Source organism: Gopherus evgoodei, chromosome 8 (genome assembly GCF_007399415.2).
Source record: "Gopherus evgoodei ecotype Sinaloan lineage chromosome 8, rGopEvg1_v1.p, whole genome shotgun sequence".
Lineage (NCBI taxonomy): Eukaryota > Metazoa > Chordata > Testudines > Testudinidae > Gopherus > Gopherus evgoodei.
Genome location: NC_044329.1, coordinates 55,583,734 through 55,602,721, shown reverse-complemented (window position 1 = coordinate 55,602,721; position 18,988 = coordinate 55,583,734). Strand labels below are relative to the sequence as shown.

General features: G+C 40.1%; 1 protein-coding gene across 5 annotated transcripts in view; it reads left to right on the top strand.

The window, feature by feature from the left end:
• ACBD6 (acyl-CoA binding domain containing 6) overlaps nt 1–18,988 on the top strand; it is a 156,623-nt gene that overhangs the window by 56,436 nt on the left and 81,199 nt on the right. For all 5 annotated transcript variants that reach the window (XM_030572016.1, XM_030572015.1, XM_030572019.1 and 2 more), the window contains exon 5: nt 5,644–5,749. In XM_030572016.1, the coding sequence (XP_030427876.1) occupies nt 5,644–5,749 (106 nt within the window). The remainder of the gene's footprint in view (nt 1–5,643; nt 5,750–18,988) is intronic.

Genomic DNA, 18,988 nt, shown 5'->3' with positions numbered 1-18,988 from the left:
TATCAAAATTTGACTGACTGACTGTTCTTGGATTGTTGGCAATTAAGGGCTCTTATTGGTATGATGTGTGTGCATGCAGAATGGATGCAGCACAGTCGTCTGTCACTCACACAAATGTTGGGCTATAAATTCCCTCTGAAAGAGCTCCTCTGATTGGAGAAAACCAAGCAAGCTGCAGCATGTACAGCCCTACTGCAAATAAGAGCAATTGCTCAGAAACAAAACACCCACAATTTAGGCAGGCTTTTGGGTTTGTTTTTTTTTAATCTTAGTGTTGTTTAGACACAGCCCCTTTCATATGACAAATGTTACTTGTAATGAGAATATGGTTTTAAGGCTATTGAACTGACATTTTTGTTGGTTTGCTCTAGGTTTTAGTGCACCCACTTCTGCCCTCCCCCACTCCCCCGTATGGCTTGAGTTGATTTTGAAATACTAAGCTAGCAAAGGACGTCCCTAGGCCATGGTCCTCTGTCACAGGGAGAAATGATGCTGTTAAATGGAAGGCACTGTTTGGGTTTTAAACTGCTGCTCTTCATCCTACAATGCTGCTAATCTACAGAATTGCACGTGCATTTTTGTGAGGGGTGGGGGAATTGGATGACACATGTCTTATTACATCCAGAATGCTCTCTGAGGACAGCACACTAGTGTGCAGGCAAGTGGGCAACACCTCCCCAGAGGAAACCTGACTCTTCAGAATAAACTTGAATTATGGATTTATTCAGCCTGTAAAACCTCAGCTGGCATAAATAATTGAGAAAGCAAAGGTTTGTCTGTGATGCATACCTCGGGGACACATGCCTGCCTCCCATCCTCCCACCACCTTTTCTTATGAAAATGATCCCAGTTGCACTGATAGATAATAACAACACCAAGCAATTAAAAGCTATGGGTGGCTGGAGAGAGGAGAAAAGGTTCAGTTAATGAGCTTTTCCTCTTCCTGTGCCCAGGAGAGCCTCCGAAGTGATGAGGCGATTAAAGCGAAGAGATAATTATAGATTATGTGAAAATGGGTCCCTTGGGGTGAGAGGGCCTTGACTTAACCAGTAACTGTTGCAAGTGTCTCCTGGCTCCCATGGTCTCCTACCTCTGTGCTTCATTGAGCTTCAGTATGCTCAACGGCACTGTGCCAAGCAGACAGGCAAAGCCACCTGTTTGCAACACACAGTCTCTTCCTGGGCAAGGTGGCGTGCTTCAGCCAAATCTTTCTGCACAAAGCCATTTTTGATCAATTCACAGAAAGGGGGAAGGACACTGATAGTGATGGAGCATGGACATCTGTTCGCTGCTTTGTTTTAAAGATGGTCTGCAAAGGTGGAGAGCCTGGGTGATGCTCTTTCTAATGTAGAAAGGTCTGAAAGCCCTGGAAGAAGAGAAGTTCATATACGTTTTTTTAACTTAAGAAATTTTAAATATTCTTTTTTTTTCCTTGAAGTCTCTGTGGATGACTAGAGAGCTAGTATGAGGAAGTAAAGCAGGGATCTCAAACATGTGGCCTGCGGCATTATTTGCTGCAGCCTGCCAACCCCCCCTTTTCCTGCCCCCCCCGAGTTATTTCCTGAGGCTGCCAAGCTCCCCCCAGCGCGCCGCGCCCCTGCTCCTCTGTCTACCTCCAGGCACTTCCCACTGCCCAACAGCTGTTAGGTGGCGCGTAGCGCTTTGCAGGAGTAGGGAGAGGAGCGGGGAGCTGCGCCTTTCTCTTAATCAAGTGAAAATATAAAAAGTGTGTAGCTGCTATTCAGCTATCAATAGGAATTTTTTTTAAATTTGAGCTCTTAATCATTGTATCTAATGAAGCAGTGGTTGTTGCTTGGGAGTTTGTGTTTAGCATACAGACTAGTCCTCTGAAGACTGTTCATCTGAGACCTGATCAGAAGTCAGAGGAGTATCTTTTAACATTCCCAAATACCAGTCCTATAGATGAACTATCAGACCTTGAACCTTTCTAGTCAACATCTGTGTGCCATGCATCCAAGATAGAGGAAAGGATTCTTTGCATGCAAAGCAGAGGAGTGAGATACCAAAAAGGCAATGTTCAAAGTGAGCCAGAGGTCAGAGGAAGTGAGTCCTGGCACTTTTTCTACAGCAGGAGCTCAGGATCAGCACTTTCTTTTTTTAACTGCTTCACTGGCTCGGAGGTAGCAAAAAGAAATTGTGAGCTGAGGAACAAAGCATAATTCACAACAAAGTACAAAAAACCAAAGGAGTAAAGTAAAAATTGCTTCCTTGGAGCTCTGCTTGTTCTGCATTGACCATACCTATTTCAGCATGTCAGTTCATTGCCCCGGAGTTCAGAGCTGTACCATGTGGCATTAGAATTTCTCTGTATTTTCTTTTCTTTTGGGGAGACAAGATGGGTGAGATAATATCTTTTTATTAGACCAACTTCTGTTGTTGACAGAGACTTCTGTTGATGAGAGAGAAAGCTTGTCTCTCTCACCAACAGAAGTTGGTCCAGTGAAACACATTACCTCCCCAAACTTGTCTTTCTAATATCCTGGGACGGACATAGCTACAATCACACTGCATACATTTCTTTCGGAGCACAGGTCAGAGGGCGTGAGTTTCAGGTGTTTCTTTAGTGTCCCATTGGACTGTAATGAAGATACATTTTATTTTTTATTTTACTTTATTATTGGTTATTGGTCTTCCAAGAGTTAGCAATCAGTGCACTGCTCACAGATAAACTAAGTACTGTTGCATTCTGACACCATGGGATCATTCTTCCTGAAGCTGTCTTATGATAATGGGAAGATCTTCTGTTCTGCTATAGTGGCACCCAAACTAGTGAACTCCCCATTGGCTATAACCTGACCCCAGCTGGTTCTCCATTCCCATAAATAACTTCCTTTGAGACAAAACTGAGACATGAACCGTATACTGCAACAGTAATCAAACTAATTTACTGGAAATTAGGGATGTATAATGGAAAATCTAACCAGCTCCTTTTATTAACTCTTGCAGCACTGTCTACCATCCTGTTGTAGAGGCAGGTTACTTTGGCCTGGTCAACAAATAGATTTCAGTTAGGGCTGTGATTTTTATTTTTTTTTAACCAAACTAGTTACACAGATACACTCCTCCTAGTGTGGACACAGTTCTACTGGTATAAAAGTGCTTATTCTCCTTTCCATACTGGCATAACTACATTCACACTAGGGGCTTGTACTGGTATAGATAAAGTGGTACAACTTTTGTGTGTAGATAAGGCCTTTGTGAGATCCTTGGAGTGTCACAAGGGCTCTAACTACTGGTATTTCTTTTGTGAGTCTATGAATGATCACTGTGGCTAACTGCATTTACACTGCTCTGTGTTTGCAAGATTGACACAAAGCTTGACTGTGTTCTCAGATCAGTGGCCCTGGTTGAAACTAGCTGATGCGCTGCGTCTGTGACAGAACACAGATGCACATTCACTCAGGCCTATTCACGTGCAGAGGAATCTGCAAGTTAAGGTGCTGCAGGTATTTGAGTTATAAATAGATCTGTAAATGATAGAAGTGATACAGTGGCCTGTTACAACACGTTAAGCCTTCTGTTCTTACTAGCCAATCTGAAACCATATTGCTAACAGAGTTAACAAGACATTTTACAGCCCCTTACGGCAGCATGGAAGAGCTTTATTATGTCCTGCTGTAAGGTGTGCATGATGGAGGATGACAAATGGGCCTTCAGTGTTGTCATAAATAAATAGTAAAGGGTTAATGTCTCTTTTACCTGTAAAGGGTTAAGAAGTTCACCTAGCCTAGCTGACACCTGACCAGAGGAACCAATAGGATGTTTCAAAAGGAAGGAGGGAAGTTCCCTTTGTCTTGATCGGTTTCAGTTTTGGCCGGAGTGGAAAAGATCAAGGAACCAGCCTCTTATCAGAGTAGTAAGTTTTAGAAAAGAATTAATAGGTTGATGTTTATTTTCTTTTGTGACTTTGTCTTTGTGCAATTAGAGGAATAATCAAATTGGGGATTCTTTTGTGTACTAAGTTTGTGCCCAGGGGAACATCCTCTGTGTTTTGAATCTGTTGTCTCTGAGAGTAGCTGGTATGCTAATCTCTCCCAGAGGTTTTTTTCTTTTACCTTTCTTTTCTTTAATTAAAAGTCTTTTTAAAAGAACCTGATTGATTTTTCCTTGTTTTTAGATCCAAGGGGATTGGATCTGGACTCACCAGGGATTGGTGGGGGAAGAAGCAGGGGAGGGGAATGAGTAACTCTTCCTTGTTTTAAGATCCAAGGGGTTTGGATCAGTGTTCAACAGAGAATTGGTGGAGTAGTCTCTCAAGGCTACTGAGGGAGGGAAAGGTTTTGGGGAGGAAGACAGAGTTTTCCAAATGACTCAAATATTTGGATGCTGGCAGCATACTGATCTAAGCTGGTAATTAAGCTTAGGGTTTCTCATGCAAGTCCCCATATCTGTACCCTAAAGTTCAGAGAGGGGAAGGAACCCATGACGAGTGTGCATTAGACTTTAAGGCAATAAATGTTCATAATCATGGCTTGGGATTTACCTGGGCAACTCCCATTATACATTAGTGGAATTTGCAGGGTAAAATATGAAGTCTTTGCGTATCACTTTGAAACATTTCCCTGAAAAATGTGCGACCGCAACTTTAAATAATGTTTCAGCAAAGCTGCCCATGGATTGGTCTCATTTTGGGTCACAAAGTCAGTCCCTATTCCTAGAGCCCTGTGTGGATACAAAATTTGTATATGCATCCAATCCGCAAAAATGGTCCACAGGTGCAAATATCAGCAGATATACAGTGGATATCCGCAGGCTTTCAGGGCTCTACCTATTCTGCATGGCAGAGACAGTGTCCCTGATTCCTTGGAAGAGTGAGGGGTCTTGATTTCTTTCTTGAACACCATCTTCTATTTGACAGGCACACCGACGTTGCTGTGAGTCAGGGGTATCCAGGCCCTGTTCCACTTAATGGTGTATGTTGTTATGTGAAGCCTGTCAAGAGTTAGGAGATGACGGAGAACCCCTAAAATAATATTAAAATGTCTTTTTCCTTGAATCCCCTTTCCTTTCCAGTTATTGGTGGCCAAGAGATATGTGCATATGGAATCTTTTCTCTTCAGAATTATCCAGTCTTTCCTCTTGCCAGATTTGTCACTTACATTGTAGTGAATTATAGTGTCCCAAACACCTCAGTGAAGGAATCTGGCAGACAGGAGGCTGATTTTAAAGAAGAAAGTTTTCTGTCTCTGCCACCAGCAATGATAGGAGGAGAAGTTTAGAAAAGATGCATAACATTTATATGGCGGTTTGCATATGTCTCTGAGAAAAAAAAAAAGGATCATATTTTGCATTGATGTAATCGGTAGGGTTTGAAATAACATGCCAAGGCTGAATTTGTCTCACATGGTTTTAAATGCCAGATTATTTGTGGGAGTTTATTGGATTAAGTATACATGTCTTTTTCTTGCAGAATATTGTTCGAACTAACTTGTGTTTTCTAGAGAAACAGGCTGAGCTATCTTATATTGGCAAAACATATTAGTCGTCATGCAAAACATTAGAAATCTGTTCCACTGCAGTGATGCTATTGAAATGTGTGTCTGCAGCACAGCTAGCATCTAATGCGTGTAGCCTTTTTATTATCCAATAAGACACCTTTTTTTGCTTTTGTTTCCTAATTAGAGAGGAAGACAAGAACATATTTGATTACTGCAGAGAAAACAACATTGACCATGTATCCAAAGCCATACAATCAAAAAAAGTGGACGTGAATATGAAAGATGAAGAGGTATGGTGAAAAAGTAGCCCATTGATCCTCTGTTGGTTTTGTGTTTTAATTCATCACCCCAGACCTTTTTCTAAATTCCTAATTTAGAATTGTTATAAGACAGGTGCTAAATAGTTGGCGAAACATCTACTGGTTGAGACAGCAATGTATTCCACTTGAAAACAAATAGCAATTCCATTCCAGTTTCAGCTGGGATTTTAGTAGTATGGACTTACTAGCAATAATGTCATATCAGTGCCAGGATGCTTCCTTCTTGCAGTATCTGGAAAATGCCAGCTGGGATTCAAAGTAAGAACTTAACAGAGCCACATTGGTGCCCAGTAGCCCTTTCCCTTTCAGTACAATGAGCCTGGTTGAACAAAAGTAGGAAAAAAATGGCTTTTTTTGTTTGGAATTGGCCAGTGAGTGGTGTCTGCCAGTCCACTCAAGATAAACTAGTCTGGGCACGTGTGATTCCATCCAGAGCTACACAGCCTTAGACCAGAAAGGCTGGAGACTACTTAATATTGGAACTTGTCATTGTCTCTCCTTGATTAGCCAGACAGAAGGCAAAAGTACAATTCTAGGTTTGTCAACCTGACTAAAAGGGTGACCACCATCCAGTGCTTTTCCTGTTTGCAAGCCCTTGAAGCAACAGTCAGAGTCAAAGCAATGTCCCAAAGCTAGGAAAGAACTAACTTGACCTTGACTAGTAATTTGACAACAGCATCAAGAAAGAAATGAGTATCGACGTTATGAATTGGTCTTATTTTTCAGTACAGATATTTATTGTAAAAGCAAACGCTTGAATAGACACACACTTCTGTTCAATTGGTCTGTAACTAATGATCTCCCATCTTTATCACATTGGTTTCAACCCTTATACACTACCACCTAGCCCTGCTCCATAGTACATACAGCTACCTTTACCCGCTGCTTCCCAGCGCATTGTGTTTTGGTGAACAGATGAAGTGCTTACACATTCATAGACTGAGACGCCACAAATTCAGTTGGGTTCTCCTGTAGCTCTAAGCAGATTTCTGCCCTCTGAGCCATGACAGCCCCGTCTGGGGCTCTGAATGCTGATGGCAAGGCCTTTTATTATTAATCAGGAATTGATGTGAATTAATTTTTAGGGGGAAAGGGAGGGAGGGTAAAATCAGGTTTGGAATTTCACATCATAGATTAAATGCACTGAGACTGTTTGCCATGTAGAGGCACTGTAACAACAGCACCACTGAGCTCCATCAATCCTGCTAGTGACTACAAGTTACAAAGTTAAACAGCCAGTATATGTTGTAAGCCCAGAAATAGCAGAGCTGCTCTTACTAACTACAGTGTAGTTTAGTAATAAAAAAATCACTTTTGAGATCTTGTAGTTTTAGCAGTCAGTGTATTACTGCTTCACACTAGTATTGTTTTGTTTTTACCAAAGGGGCACTTTTTTATATAGCTCCCTGAAAGTTCCTCTTTGTGTTAAAATTTCCCATCCTTGTTCTCAGCCAGAAGCTTATTTGAAAAGATCACAATTCCTTTAAAAGTTTGATATAATTTTCTTGGGCCATTTCTGAGTTAGCACATTGTAAAAACTTCGGGCCTGACTGTCAGCCCCAAGGCTGCTCAAAGTTGTGGTGAGGGCTTGGGACAGCCCCTACCTACTGGAGAGCCCCAGCTTTGGCTGAAAGCCACCTATGTCCCATCTTCAGATGAAATGAGTATATCTCAGTTGCAGCTGAGGATGTAACCCAGAGTAGTTTTCTTCAAAGGAGATGCATTTTTCAGTGAGAAAAATGTTTTGAAATTACACAGCTCTTTGTGTATGGCTGTTAGTAAGCATTATCTACTATTCATCATCAAGAGGCATTTTCAACACCATATTATGAAATCCTTCTCTGAAGCCTTGTCTACATTAGAGAATTTCACAGAAAACTTGCCACTGGTACAAACCCCAGGATAGACAAGACTGGCAGCTTCAGGCATTTTGACCTTCGTGTTGGTTATACATACAAATGCTTTGGCAGAGCATTATGAAGTTTGGTTAGCATCCATATACACTGTGCTTGGTTCTAAATAGTACTATTAGTCCCTCATTTTCATGAATACCAAAATGTCACTATATTTTTAATGAGCCGAAAACCCCACTGCTGTTTTTTTTTTAAACCACATTCCTTCTCCACAAGCGGGAGACTAATTTATTTTCTCTATCCTGCAGCTCAGCTGAAGTCTTTTAGAGCAGAGTATCTGTTGAACCTTTGGTAGACCAAAAGCATATGCAGACATAATCTTATTATTTTATTAATCAGTTTAGTGTTATGGTGCAAATGTGTCCAGCCATGTCCAAAAGATACATCTTTTGTGCAGCTGAACCAACCTGATACTGTTGCTTTAAATGGATATACATTTGCCGTACTGTTGTAGCTTGTCAGTCTCAGGATTTGAGAGAGACAACTTCTGTTGGTGGAAGGAACATGCTTTCGAGCTTCACAGAGCCTTTCTTCAGGTCTGGGGAAGATAAACTAGTCGCCTGGTTAACAGAAGTTGGTCCAATAAAAGTTATTACCTACCTTGTATCTCTCATACATTTAAAATGGGAGTGCAGATATATGCAAATGAGCCCAGCTACTAAGTAATTTACTTGTTATGGAATAGAATTTGCTTATACAGTGCATAATTTTGTAATGAATCTGTGCACATCCTTTTCTTGTATGATGATGACTTTTCTGAGTTTTTAAACAGTTCAGATTTTTTCCACATACTGTATTAATAATATTTATAATTATATCCTCTCCATTTTGTGCAAATAATTCCTACCAATTTGGAAATACAAGATAAAAATCTAGTGGTACATATATAACGTGAGAAGTCGTACTTATTACAAGCAAAATGATTTCAGAATATGATGCTAGAAATGAATATATTTTAAAAAAATCTATGCTAACCACATCTACTAGAATAAACCATATAGAATTTGTCAGTTTTAAATCTAATTACATACACAGTCTTCTCACCTAAAGAAAAGAATATGTTGTTCTTTCTCAGTTCTCCAACAAGAACACTGGCTAATAGTTCAGGTACAATAAACTTCAATTTGAATTAAGCAGAGTCCTAGAGGGTTATATAAAGTGTCTGATGACAATTATTATGTATAGGCTCCCATTCACTATTTCTAAATTGCCCAAAATTCAGCAACTAAGACTGTGTTGGTTTAAAAGAAATAGGCACAGACGAAAGCAACTGGGTCCTTGTATGCAGGGTTGTATGCAAGGGGAAATAATAAAATAAAGGCTACAGTGTCACATTTTAGTTACTTTGTAACCTCAGAGTTCATGGCATATACTGATAGGAAAGAGATTTTGGTGCCTTTTTAACAACAATACATTTCCAGCTTTATTTTGTTTTTATTTTATTTTAAAAGGCATTGAAATCTTCCTAGAATGTGTCCTGATCTTTCAGTTTTGTTTTATTTTATTTTTTGTTTTTTGGAACTTGTGTCAAGGGCACACAGAACTTTGGGTAGAAACATCCTGTTTTATATTTATTGTAGAAATCCAAGTAAGCAAATAAATGTTTCCTCTGCACCCGTGTTTAAGCGGGTGCAAAGCCTTTAACAAAGTGCATGTGCCTCATGCCACCATAAGCCTGGCTTCTGCACTGAGAGCAGTGTCAGTGTAGCCGTGCCTCTGAGAGATTTTTCCATGCAGGTTTGGAACCTTAAATGTGAAAGGATCATGTTCCAGCTCAACAACGTAAATAGCTCCATGGTATTTTTAGGAATGATGGGAAAAGAATGTGGTTTAAGAACTATTGCATCTTTCTTGACATATACACTTATTTCCCACTCCACCCCCCCAACACACACACACTCCGTTTTCAGGTCTATGAAAGCAATTAGATTCCAAACCAGTTTTACACTGAGACATCCATTCAGTTTAGCTATAGTCCTCTTTCTTTCTCTCTGGGTTAATTACAAAGAAGACTATTCTCCTACATGCTTCTACTGGGACTTGAAAAAAAAATTTGAGAGGTAACCATCCCTACTTTGTGTTTGAACAACCTGTGATTGATGGTGAAACAAAATTTATATGCTGTTGGCTTGAGAAACTGCTACAGAAGCTGGCAGTGGTAATCCAAGCGAGACATGGAAGATTTAAGAGGCAGGGTCAATACACTGAGGCTAAATTTATGCTGCTTATTCGAGACTTGAGGGGCAGAGAAAACTGCATCCTCTCAAGTAACTTCTGCAACAACTGTGTATGCTCTGTTGTGAAGCTACAGCAAAAATAGGCATCTTAGATTTTGTTTGAATTTAATTAAAGGACATCACTACAGCATATACTTTGACATTTTAAATTACTCATGCCAATTTGAACACATCTGCGATTTAAGCATTGTCCAATAAACATTGCTACCATAATGAAGTTATGATGGAGGGGAGGGGAGTCTCCAAGAAATCCTCCTAGCGTGTAGGGTGAACTTTGTAATGACTCTTATAAATTTAACTACTATGCAGACTAGAAGATTTTACAGATTGCATAGCCCGTATCCAAGATTCACCCATTGCCCAGCATTACTACCGTTTACAACTGATTCGGCTATTGCTACACTTTTTTTTATGATAGGCAAAGTTGATAAATAGATTTTTCCTGATTCTTGAGGTGTTAGGTCCATTAACTGTAGCTGTTAATGTTTTCAACTTGATTTTTATGTCTCCAAATGCTCGTAATTTTGAATTTGCTTTCTGGATAACACTTTAATTCGCAGATATCTTGGAAATACTCTTTATTATGTAGGAACAGTGACTGAGATTCTTTTGTAGATATTATCTGTCTTTGTAGCAATGATATGCTTCTGCAAACTACTCAGTAATTATTCTTTTATAGGTCCAAAAGTAAATTATTGTATTTTAACAATTTACATTTATCCAGCATAATGCCATAGTGCTTTACAGGCTGTATTTAGGGATTGTTTGCCTGCTACTGGAGTGCAACCATTTCTCAAGTGGAACATGGCAGTTTTTATAATAGCAACCAGCTACAGTGTAGAACCATGTAGGTCAAAATAAAAAATATTCTGTCCATTTGGAATTATAGAAATAATATAATGACTGTGACATACCCAGTGAACAATCCAGACTGAGTAGATGTGTCACCCCTGCCCTCTAACCTGGGGTGTCTCTTACAATGTTTTGCTGCTGTGGCCTCCAGTCTGGACTGCTCACAAACAGCCTCCAGCATGTAAGTTACTCCCAGGTATGTCTCTGTGTGAGCTACAGCCAGCCAGCCATATGTTGGCTCTTACCAGCCTGGGTTATACTGCATGGTGACCCCACCACACTCCCGGTCTTCAATTTTCTCCCAGAAGTGTATGTCCTGTACTGCCCAGCCCTCTCCTAGACCATACTAATTCATATAAAGTATTTCTTTAATAGAAATAATATGCACACACCTTGTTACAGCAATTGGAGTTCACAGACACTTTAAACGCATTGGATTAGATCAAATCATAAAATAAGTTTATTATAAGTGAATACAAGTAATGAGACAAAAGTCAGAAATGGTTACAGGAAAAATAAAGATAAAATGCCACTGGTTCCTAATTTAATGAACAATGGTAAATTCAAGTAAAATTTTTCTTACCTCTTGCTCTCAGCAGTCTTACTGACCAAACTTCTTATGCCAGGACTCCTTCCCCAGTTTAATGGCTGCTTCCTTTGTCCCTTATGGTGCAGTGAATTGATGGACAGAAACAGAAGAGGGATTCTCTTGGGATGATTGTTCCATCCTTTTTATAGTGTCAGTCCCCATCTTGGAAAATATTTATTTCCAGATGAGATTCTGGACACACAAAATCTATGGGAAAGGATATTCCCTAATGCTTTTCCTCAATTGTTTGAGGTTTCTTTGTCTACGTTTCCTGCTTGATGATTCTGTTTACTGCTTAAATGCACATTAAGCAGAGCGCACATTCCTTTGTTTAAGACAGACCTGTTTGCCAACTTCTGCTATGGTTTAGAACATGCGTTAATAACATTGTACAGTTAAATCTTATTATTCCACATACAATGTTGCCACACACATTTTATCAGGATAATATTGACCAGCAAATTATGAGTTTTCAGATGATATTTCACAAGGCATACTTTGTATAAAAATTATCACAGTAGTGTGTAGGATGTGGACACAGAGGTACATTGTCACAATTACCCAAAGTGAAACTGGCCCCAGGCTTTAAATCCATACTCTTGCAAAAAGCACAAGATTTTTAATGATTACAGATGATCAGTTGACTTCAGTTTCTTGTCTTATCCAAAAGAAAGGATCTCCAGCAGCAGCTTCTTGGGCGTTGGTTTTGTAGTCATTCAGAATTGCTGAGTTTACTGGATTGCCAGGACTGCTGTTGCATTATGCTGAGTTTTCTTTTATGGTCTCATCCAAGCACAGTATTGGAAAAATCACACTCTTCTTGTTTTGAAGATAAGACACGATCACAGAACAACATGATATAGGTGCAGATCTAGAACGTAAACGTTGGTTTAAAGGATAGACAGTTGTAGTGGCGCAGGAGCCAGCAAACAGAGCTGTAAAGGGAAGTTTGAGTGGGAGTTTGCAGGGAAGACTAAGAGGCATGCAGAGGAACAGAGAGGCTAGTGAAGAGAGTGTGTGGTATTCTGGCAGTGTTTTGGTGCTTGTTGGGGGTTTACTTTGCTGTGGGTTGTGGTGTTTTGGTTTGTGTTTCCTGGACTAACAGGACTTAAGTGGGAAGGCTATGACAGAGGCAGTAGCGGTGGTGAAACAAGCAGTGGAAGACACAATGAAGATGACTGGATGTAGAAGCTGCGGTATGTACGTGATTCTGGAGGGGGTACCTGAAAAGAATTTCATCTCCATGAAGTGCTGCCTGATAGAGCTGATGGAAGAAAAGATCTGAGGATTGGAGATGCAGGTGGAAACTCTGGTTGAGTTTAGAAGGGGATTCGAGCAGATGATGGAACAAAGACACGAGGAGGCTGAAGGGAAAAGCTCAGACTTGCAGATGGAAGCAAGACCAAAGAACTCTGAGGGAAGACTGGTGAAGACAGTGGACAGTGGAAGCATGTGACTAAGAGAACCAGGCAGAGGAAAAGATAGGCTAGCGAAGGAGAAATAGAGCGCAGGAACAGGTTTGCGGAGTTGGAAAATGAAGGGGCACAGCAGGTGGTCACTGAAGGTGAGAGGGCAAGGAAGAAGGAAAGAGCAGTGAGTCCTATAGGAAGAGGGGAAGAGTCAATGGAGATAACACCAAATATGAGCCCCAGGAGGATATGGGATGGGTTGCAGAGGATTGAAAGGGTGAATAGGAATCAAGAGGACTTGCAGTCAGAGGGAATAGGGATAGACTGGAGAATCGTCACCAGAAAAAGGCACGTCTACGTGATTGGGGACTCCTTACTGAGAAGAATAGACAGGCCTGTAACCAGAGAACAGAAGAGTGTGCTTGTCTGTTGGGTGTGACAATACGGGATGTGAACCTGAGGCTGAAGAGTATCCTAATGGGAGCGAGAGAGAATCCACTGATTGTCCTTCATGTGGGAACAAATGATACGGCTAGATTCTCACTGGAACGAATCAAGGGAGACTATGCAAGGCTAGGGAAGACGCTTAAGGAATATGAGGCTCAGGTGATCTTCAGTGGGATTCTGACTCTTCCTAGAGAAGGGCAACAAAGATGTGACAAGATCATGACGATCAACAGATGGCTCAGGCAGTGGTGCTATAAGGAGGTCTTTGGGATGTATGCCCACTGGGAGGCATTCATGGACACAGGACTGTTCTCTCAGGATGGACTTCACCTGAGTAGGGCATGAAATAGATTTCTAGGATGGAAGACTGGCACAACTGATTAAGAGAGCTTTAAACTAGGAATTTGGGGGAGATGTCCAGGTAATCTCCACGCCAGATTTTGACATTGAGAGGGAAGAAAATGAAGTAAGAACGGATATAGCCGTGGGTAGGAAAATGGACATAAGGAGAAAGGATAGTGTAGATACCAGTCTAATAGGTTGTACTTTCAGTAAAATGTCTGTCTGGGCCTAATCAGGTAAAGAATGTGAGTGAAGCCAAACATAAAAAATTAAGATGTTTGTACACCAGTGCGACGAGCCTAAGTGGTAAAATGGAGAAATTAGAGCTACTGGTGCAGGAAGTGAAACCAGATATTATAGAGATAACAGAAACATGGTGGAATAGTAGTCATGACTGGAGTACAGATATTGAAGGTTATGTGTTGTTTAGGGAAGACAGAAATAAAGGCAAAGGTGATGGAGTAGCATTGTATATAATGATGAGGTAGACTGTAAAGAAATAAGAAGTGATGGAATGGATAAGACAGTCTGTCTGGGCAAAAATCACATTAGAGAGAAAAGCTACTAGAGCCTCTGTTGAGATAGTGCCTGGGGTGTGCTATAGACCACTGGGATCTGATCTGAATATAGATAGAGACTTCTTTAATGTTTTTAATGAAGTAAATGCTAATTGGAATTGTGTGATCATAGGAGACTTTAATTTCCCAGATATAGACTGGAGGACAAGTGCTAGTAATAATAGTAGGGCTCAGTTTTTCCTGGATGCGATAGCTGATGTATTCCTTCACCAAGTAGTTGCTGAACCAACAAGGGGGGATGCCATTTTAGATTTGGTTTTAGTGAATAGTGAGGACCTCATTGAAGAAATGATTGTAGGGGACAACCTTGGTTCAGTTCAAACTAAATGGAAGGATAAACAAAAATAGATCTGGGACTAGGGTTTTTTTATTTCAAAAGGGCCAACTTAAAAAAATTAAAGAAATTAGTTAGGGAAGTGGATTGGACCAAAGAACTTGTGGCTCTAAAGGCGGAGGAAGCCTGGAATTACTTCAGGTCAAAGTTGCAGATATTGTCAGAAGTCTGCATCCCAAGAAAGGCAGGGGGAAATCATAGGCAGGAGTTGCAGACCAAGCTGGATGAGCAAGCATCTCAGAGAGGTGATTAGGAAAAAGCAGAAAGCCTACAAGGAATGGAAGATGGGAGGGATCAGCAAGGAAAGCTACCTTATTGAGGTCAGAACATATAGGGATAAAGTGAGAGAGGCCAAAAGCCATGTAAAGTTGGACCTTGCAAAGGGAATTAAAACCAATAGTAAAAGGTTCTAAAGCCATATAAATAAGAAGAAAACATAGAAGAAAGAAGTGGGACTGCTAAACACTGAGGATGGAGTGGAGGTTAAGGATAATCTAGGCATGGGCCAATATCTAAACAAATACTTTGCCTCAATCTTTAATGAGGAGCTTAGGGATAATGTTAAAGTGACAAATGGAATGAGGATATGGAGGTAGATATTACCACATCCGAGGTAGAAGCCAAACTCGAACAGCTTCATGGGACTAAACTGGGGTGCCCAGATAATCTTCATCCAAGAATATTAAAGGGACTAGCACATGAAATTGCAAGCCCATTAGCAAGAATTTTCAATGAATCTGTAAACTATGGGGTTGTACCGTCTGACTGGAGACTTGCTAAGATAGGGAAAAAAAGTGATCTGGGTAACTGCAGGCTGGTTAGTTTGACATCTATAATATGCAAGGTTTTGGAAAAAAATTTGAAGGAGAAAGTAGTTAAGGACATTGAGGACAATCGTAATTGGGACAAAATACAACATGGTTTTACAAAAGGTAGGTCGTGCCAAACCAACCTGATTTCCTTCTTTGAGAAGGTGACAGATTATTTAGACAAAAGAAACACAGTGGATCTAATTTACCTCTATTTCAGTAAGGCATTTGATCCGGTTCCACATGGGGAGTTATTAAATTGGAAAAGATGGGGATCAATATGAAAATTGAAAGGTGGATAAAGAACTGGTTAAGGGGAGACTACAACGGGTCGAACTGAAAGGTGAACTGTCAGGCTGGAGGGAGGTTACTAGTGGAGTTCCTCAGGGATCGGTTTTGGGACCAATCTTATTTAATCTTTTTATTACTGACCTTGGCACAAAAAGTGGGAATGTGCTAATAAAGTTTGCGGATGACACAAAGCTGGGAGGTATTGCCAATACAGAGAAGGGCGAGGCTATCATACAAGAAGATCTGGATGAACTTGTAACCTGGAGTAAAAGTAATAGGATGAAATTTAATAGTAAAAAGTGCAAGGTCATGCATTTAGGGATTAATAACAAGAATTTTGATTATAAGTTGGAAACGCATCAGTTGGAAGTAACAGAGGAGGAGAAGGACCTCGGAATATTGGTTGATCACAGGATAACTATTAGTTGCTTGTGTGATATGGCCGTGAAAAAAGCTATCGCGGTCTTGGGATGCATCAGGCGAGGTATTTCTAGTAGAGAGAGATAAGGTGTTAGTACCATTATACAAGGCACTGGTGAGACCTCATCTGGAATACTGTGTGCAATTCTGGTCTTCCACGTTTAAGAAGGATGAATTCAAACTCGAACAGGTACAGAGAGAGGCTGCTAGGATGATCCGGGGAATGGAAAACCTGTCTTTTGAAAGGAGACTCAAAGAGCTTGGCTTGTTTAGCCTAACCAAAAGAAGGCTGAGGGGAGATATGATTGCCCTCTATAAATAGATCAGAGGGATAAATACCAGGGAGGGAGAAGAATTATTTAAGCTCAGTACCGATGTAGACACAAGAACAAATGGATATAAACTGGCCATCAGGAAGTTTAGACTTGAAATTAGATGAAGGTTTCTAACCATCAGAGGAGTGAAGTTCTGGAACAGTCTGCCAAGGGGAGTAGTGGAGGCAAAAGACATATCTGGCTTCAAGACTAAGCTTGATAAGTTTATGGAGGGGATAGGCTACCCTATCATACCAATTTTGGCAATTAATTGATCTTTGACTATTAGCAGTAAATATGCCCAATGGCTAGTGATAGGATGTTAGATGGGGTGGGATCTGAGTTACTACAGAGAATTCTTTCCTGGGTGTCTGTCTGTCTGGTGAGTCTTGCCCACATGCTCAGGGTTTAGCTGATTGCCATATTTGGGGTCAGGAAGGAATTTTCCTCCAGGGCAGAATGGCAGAGGCCCTGGGGTTTTTTTGCCTTCCTCTGTAGCGTGGGGCATGGGTCACTTGCTGGAGGATTCTCTGCACCTTGAAGTCTTTAAACCATGATTTGAGGATTTCAATGGCTCAGATATAGGTTAGGGGTTTGTTACAGGAATGAGTGGGTGAGATTCTGTGGTCTGCGTTGTGCAGGAGGTCGAACTAGATGATCATAATGGTCCCTTCTGACCTTAAAGTCTATGATTCTATATTTTTGTACGGTAATTGCATGGTATTTACTGTGTAATGATGATATTATCCCACTTCAGTTAGATAATTACAGTTATGTTATATGTAAGAAGTAGGGCTGTCAAATCGCAGTTAACTCACACAATTAACTCAAAAAAAGTAATTGCAATTAAAAACGTTTATTGCTATTAATCGCAGTTTTAATTGCACTGTTAAATAGTAGAATACCAATTGAAATTTATTAAATATTTTAGCATGTTTTTCTATATTTTTACATCTATTGATTTCAATTACAACACAGAATACAAGGTGTATAGTGCTCACTTTATATTATTTTGATTACAAATATTTGCACTGTAAAAATGATAAAAGAAATAGTATTTTTTAATTCATTTCATACAAGTACTGTAGTGCGATCTCTTTATTGTGAAAGTAACTTACAAATGTAGGCTCTAAAGTTTTATATTGCTTTGTTTTTGAGTTCAGTTATGTAACAAAAAACCCCTACAAGTCCACTCAGTCCTACTTCTTGTTCAGCCAGTCACTCAGAGAAACAAGTTTATCTACATTTACAATAGATAATGGTGCCTGCTTCTTATTTACAGTGTCACCTGAAAGTGAAAACTGGCATTCGCATGGCACTTTTGTGGCCAGCATTGCAAGGTACTTACATGCCAGATATATTAAACATTCATATGCCCCTTTATGCTTTGGCCACCATTCCAGAGGACGTTTCCATGCTGATAACACATTTTTTTAAACAAGTTTCAATTACATTTGTTACTGAACTCCTTGGGGGAGAATTGTATGTCTCCGGCTCTATTTTACCCACATTCTGCCATGTATTTCATGTTATAGCAATCTCGGATGATGACCCAGCACATGTTGTTCATTTTAAGAAAGCTTTCGCTGCAGATTTGACAAAACTCAAAGAAGGTACCAATGTGAGATTTCTTAAGATAGCTGCAGCACTCGACCCAAGGTTTAAGAATCTGAAGTGCTTTCCAAAATCTGAGAGGGAGGAGGTCAAAAGACTTAAAAGAACAAAACTCTGATGCGGAAACTACAGAACCCGAACCACCAAAAAAGAAAATTAACCTTCTGCGGGTGACATCAGACTCAAATCATGAAAATGAACATACATCAGTCCATACTGCTTCGGATCGTTAATAAGCAGAACCTGTCATCAGCATGGACGCATGTCCTCTGGAATGATGGTTGAAGCATGAAGGGACATGTGAATCTTTAGCACATCCGCTTCGTAAATGTAAACAAACTGAGCGATTGGTTGAACAAGAAGTAGGACTGAGTGGACTTGTAGGCTCTGAAGTTTTACATTGTTTTGTTTTTGAATACAGGTATTTTTTATACATAATTCTACCTTTGTAAGTTCAGATTTCATGATAAAGAGATTTTATTACAGTACTTGTATTAGGTAAATTGTATTTTCAATTTTTTTTACAGTGCAAATACTTGTAACAAAAATAAATATAAAGTTAGCACTGTACACTTTATATTGTGTTGTAATTGAAATCAATATATTTGAAAACGCAGAAAACATCGAAAAATATTTAAATAAATGGTATTATGTTATTATTTAACAGATTGTTAAATTGTTTAATTTTTTTAATGGCTTGACAGCCCTAATAACAAGTATTCATGAGAACTTTGCATCTTATAAATAAAGTGTTTCTATCTTCTGGAATATATGTTGATAGCACAGAGAAATTTGTATTATCCGTCCAGTACAAATCCAACATCTGAAGTGTTAGTGGATCAAAGATTAACATAAGAATGGCCATACTGGGTCAGACCAAGGGTCCATCCAGCCCAGCATCCTGTGTGCCGACAGTGGCCAATGTCAGGTGCCCAAAAGGGAGTGAACCTAACAGGCAATGATCAAGTGACCTCTCTCCTGCCATCCATCTCCACCCTCTGACAAACAGAGGCTAGGGACACCATTCCTTACCCATCCTGGCTCATAGCCATTAATGGAC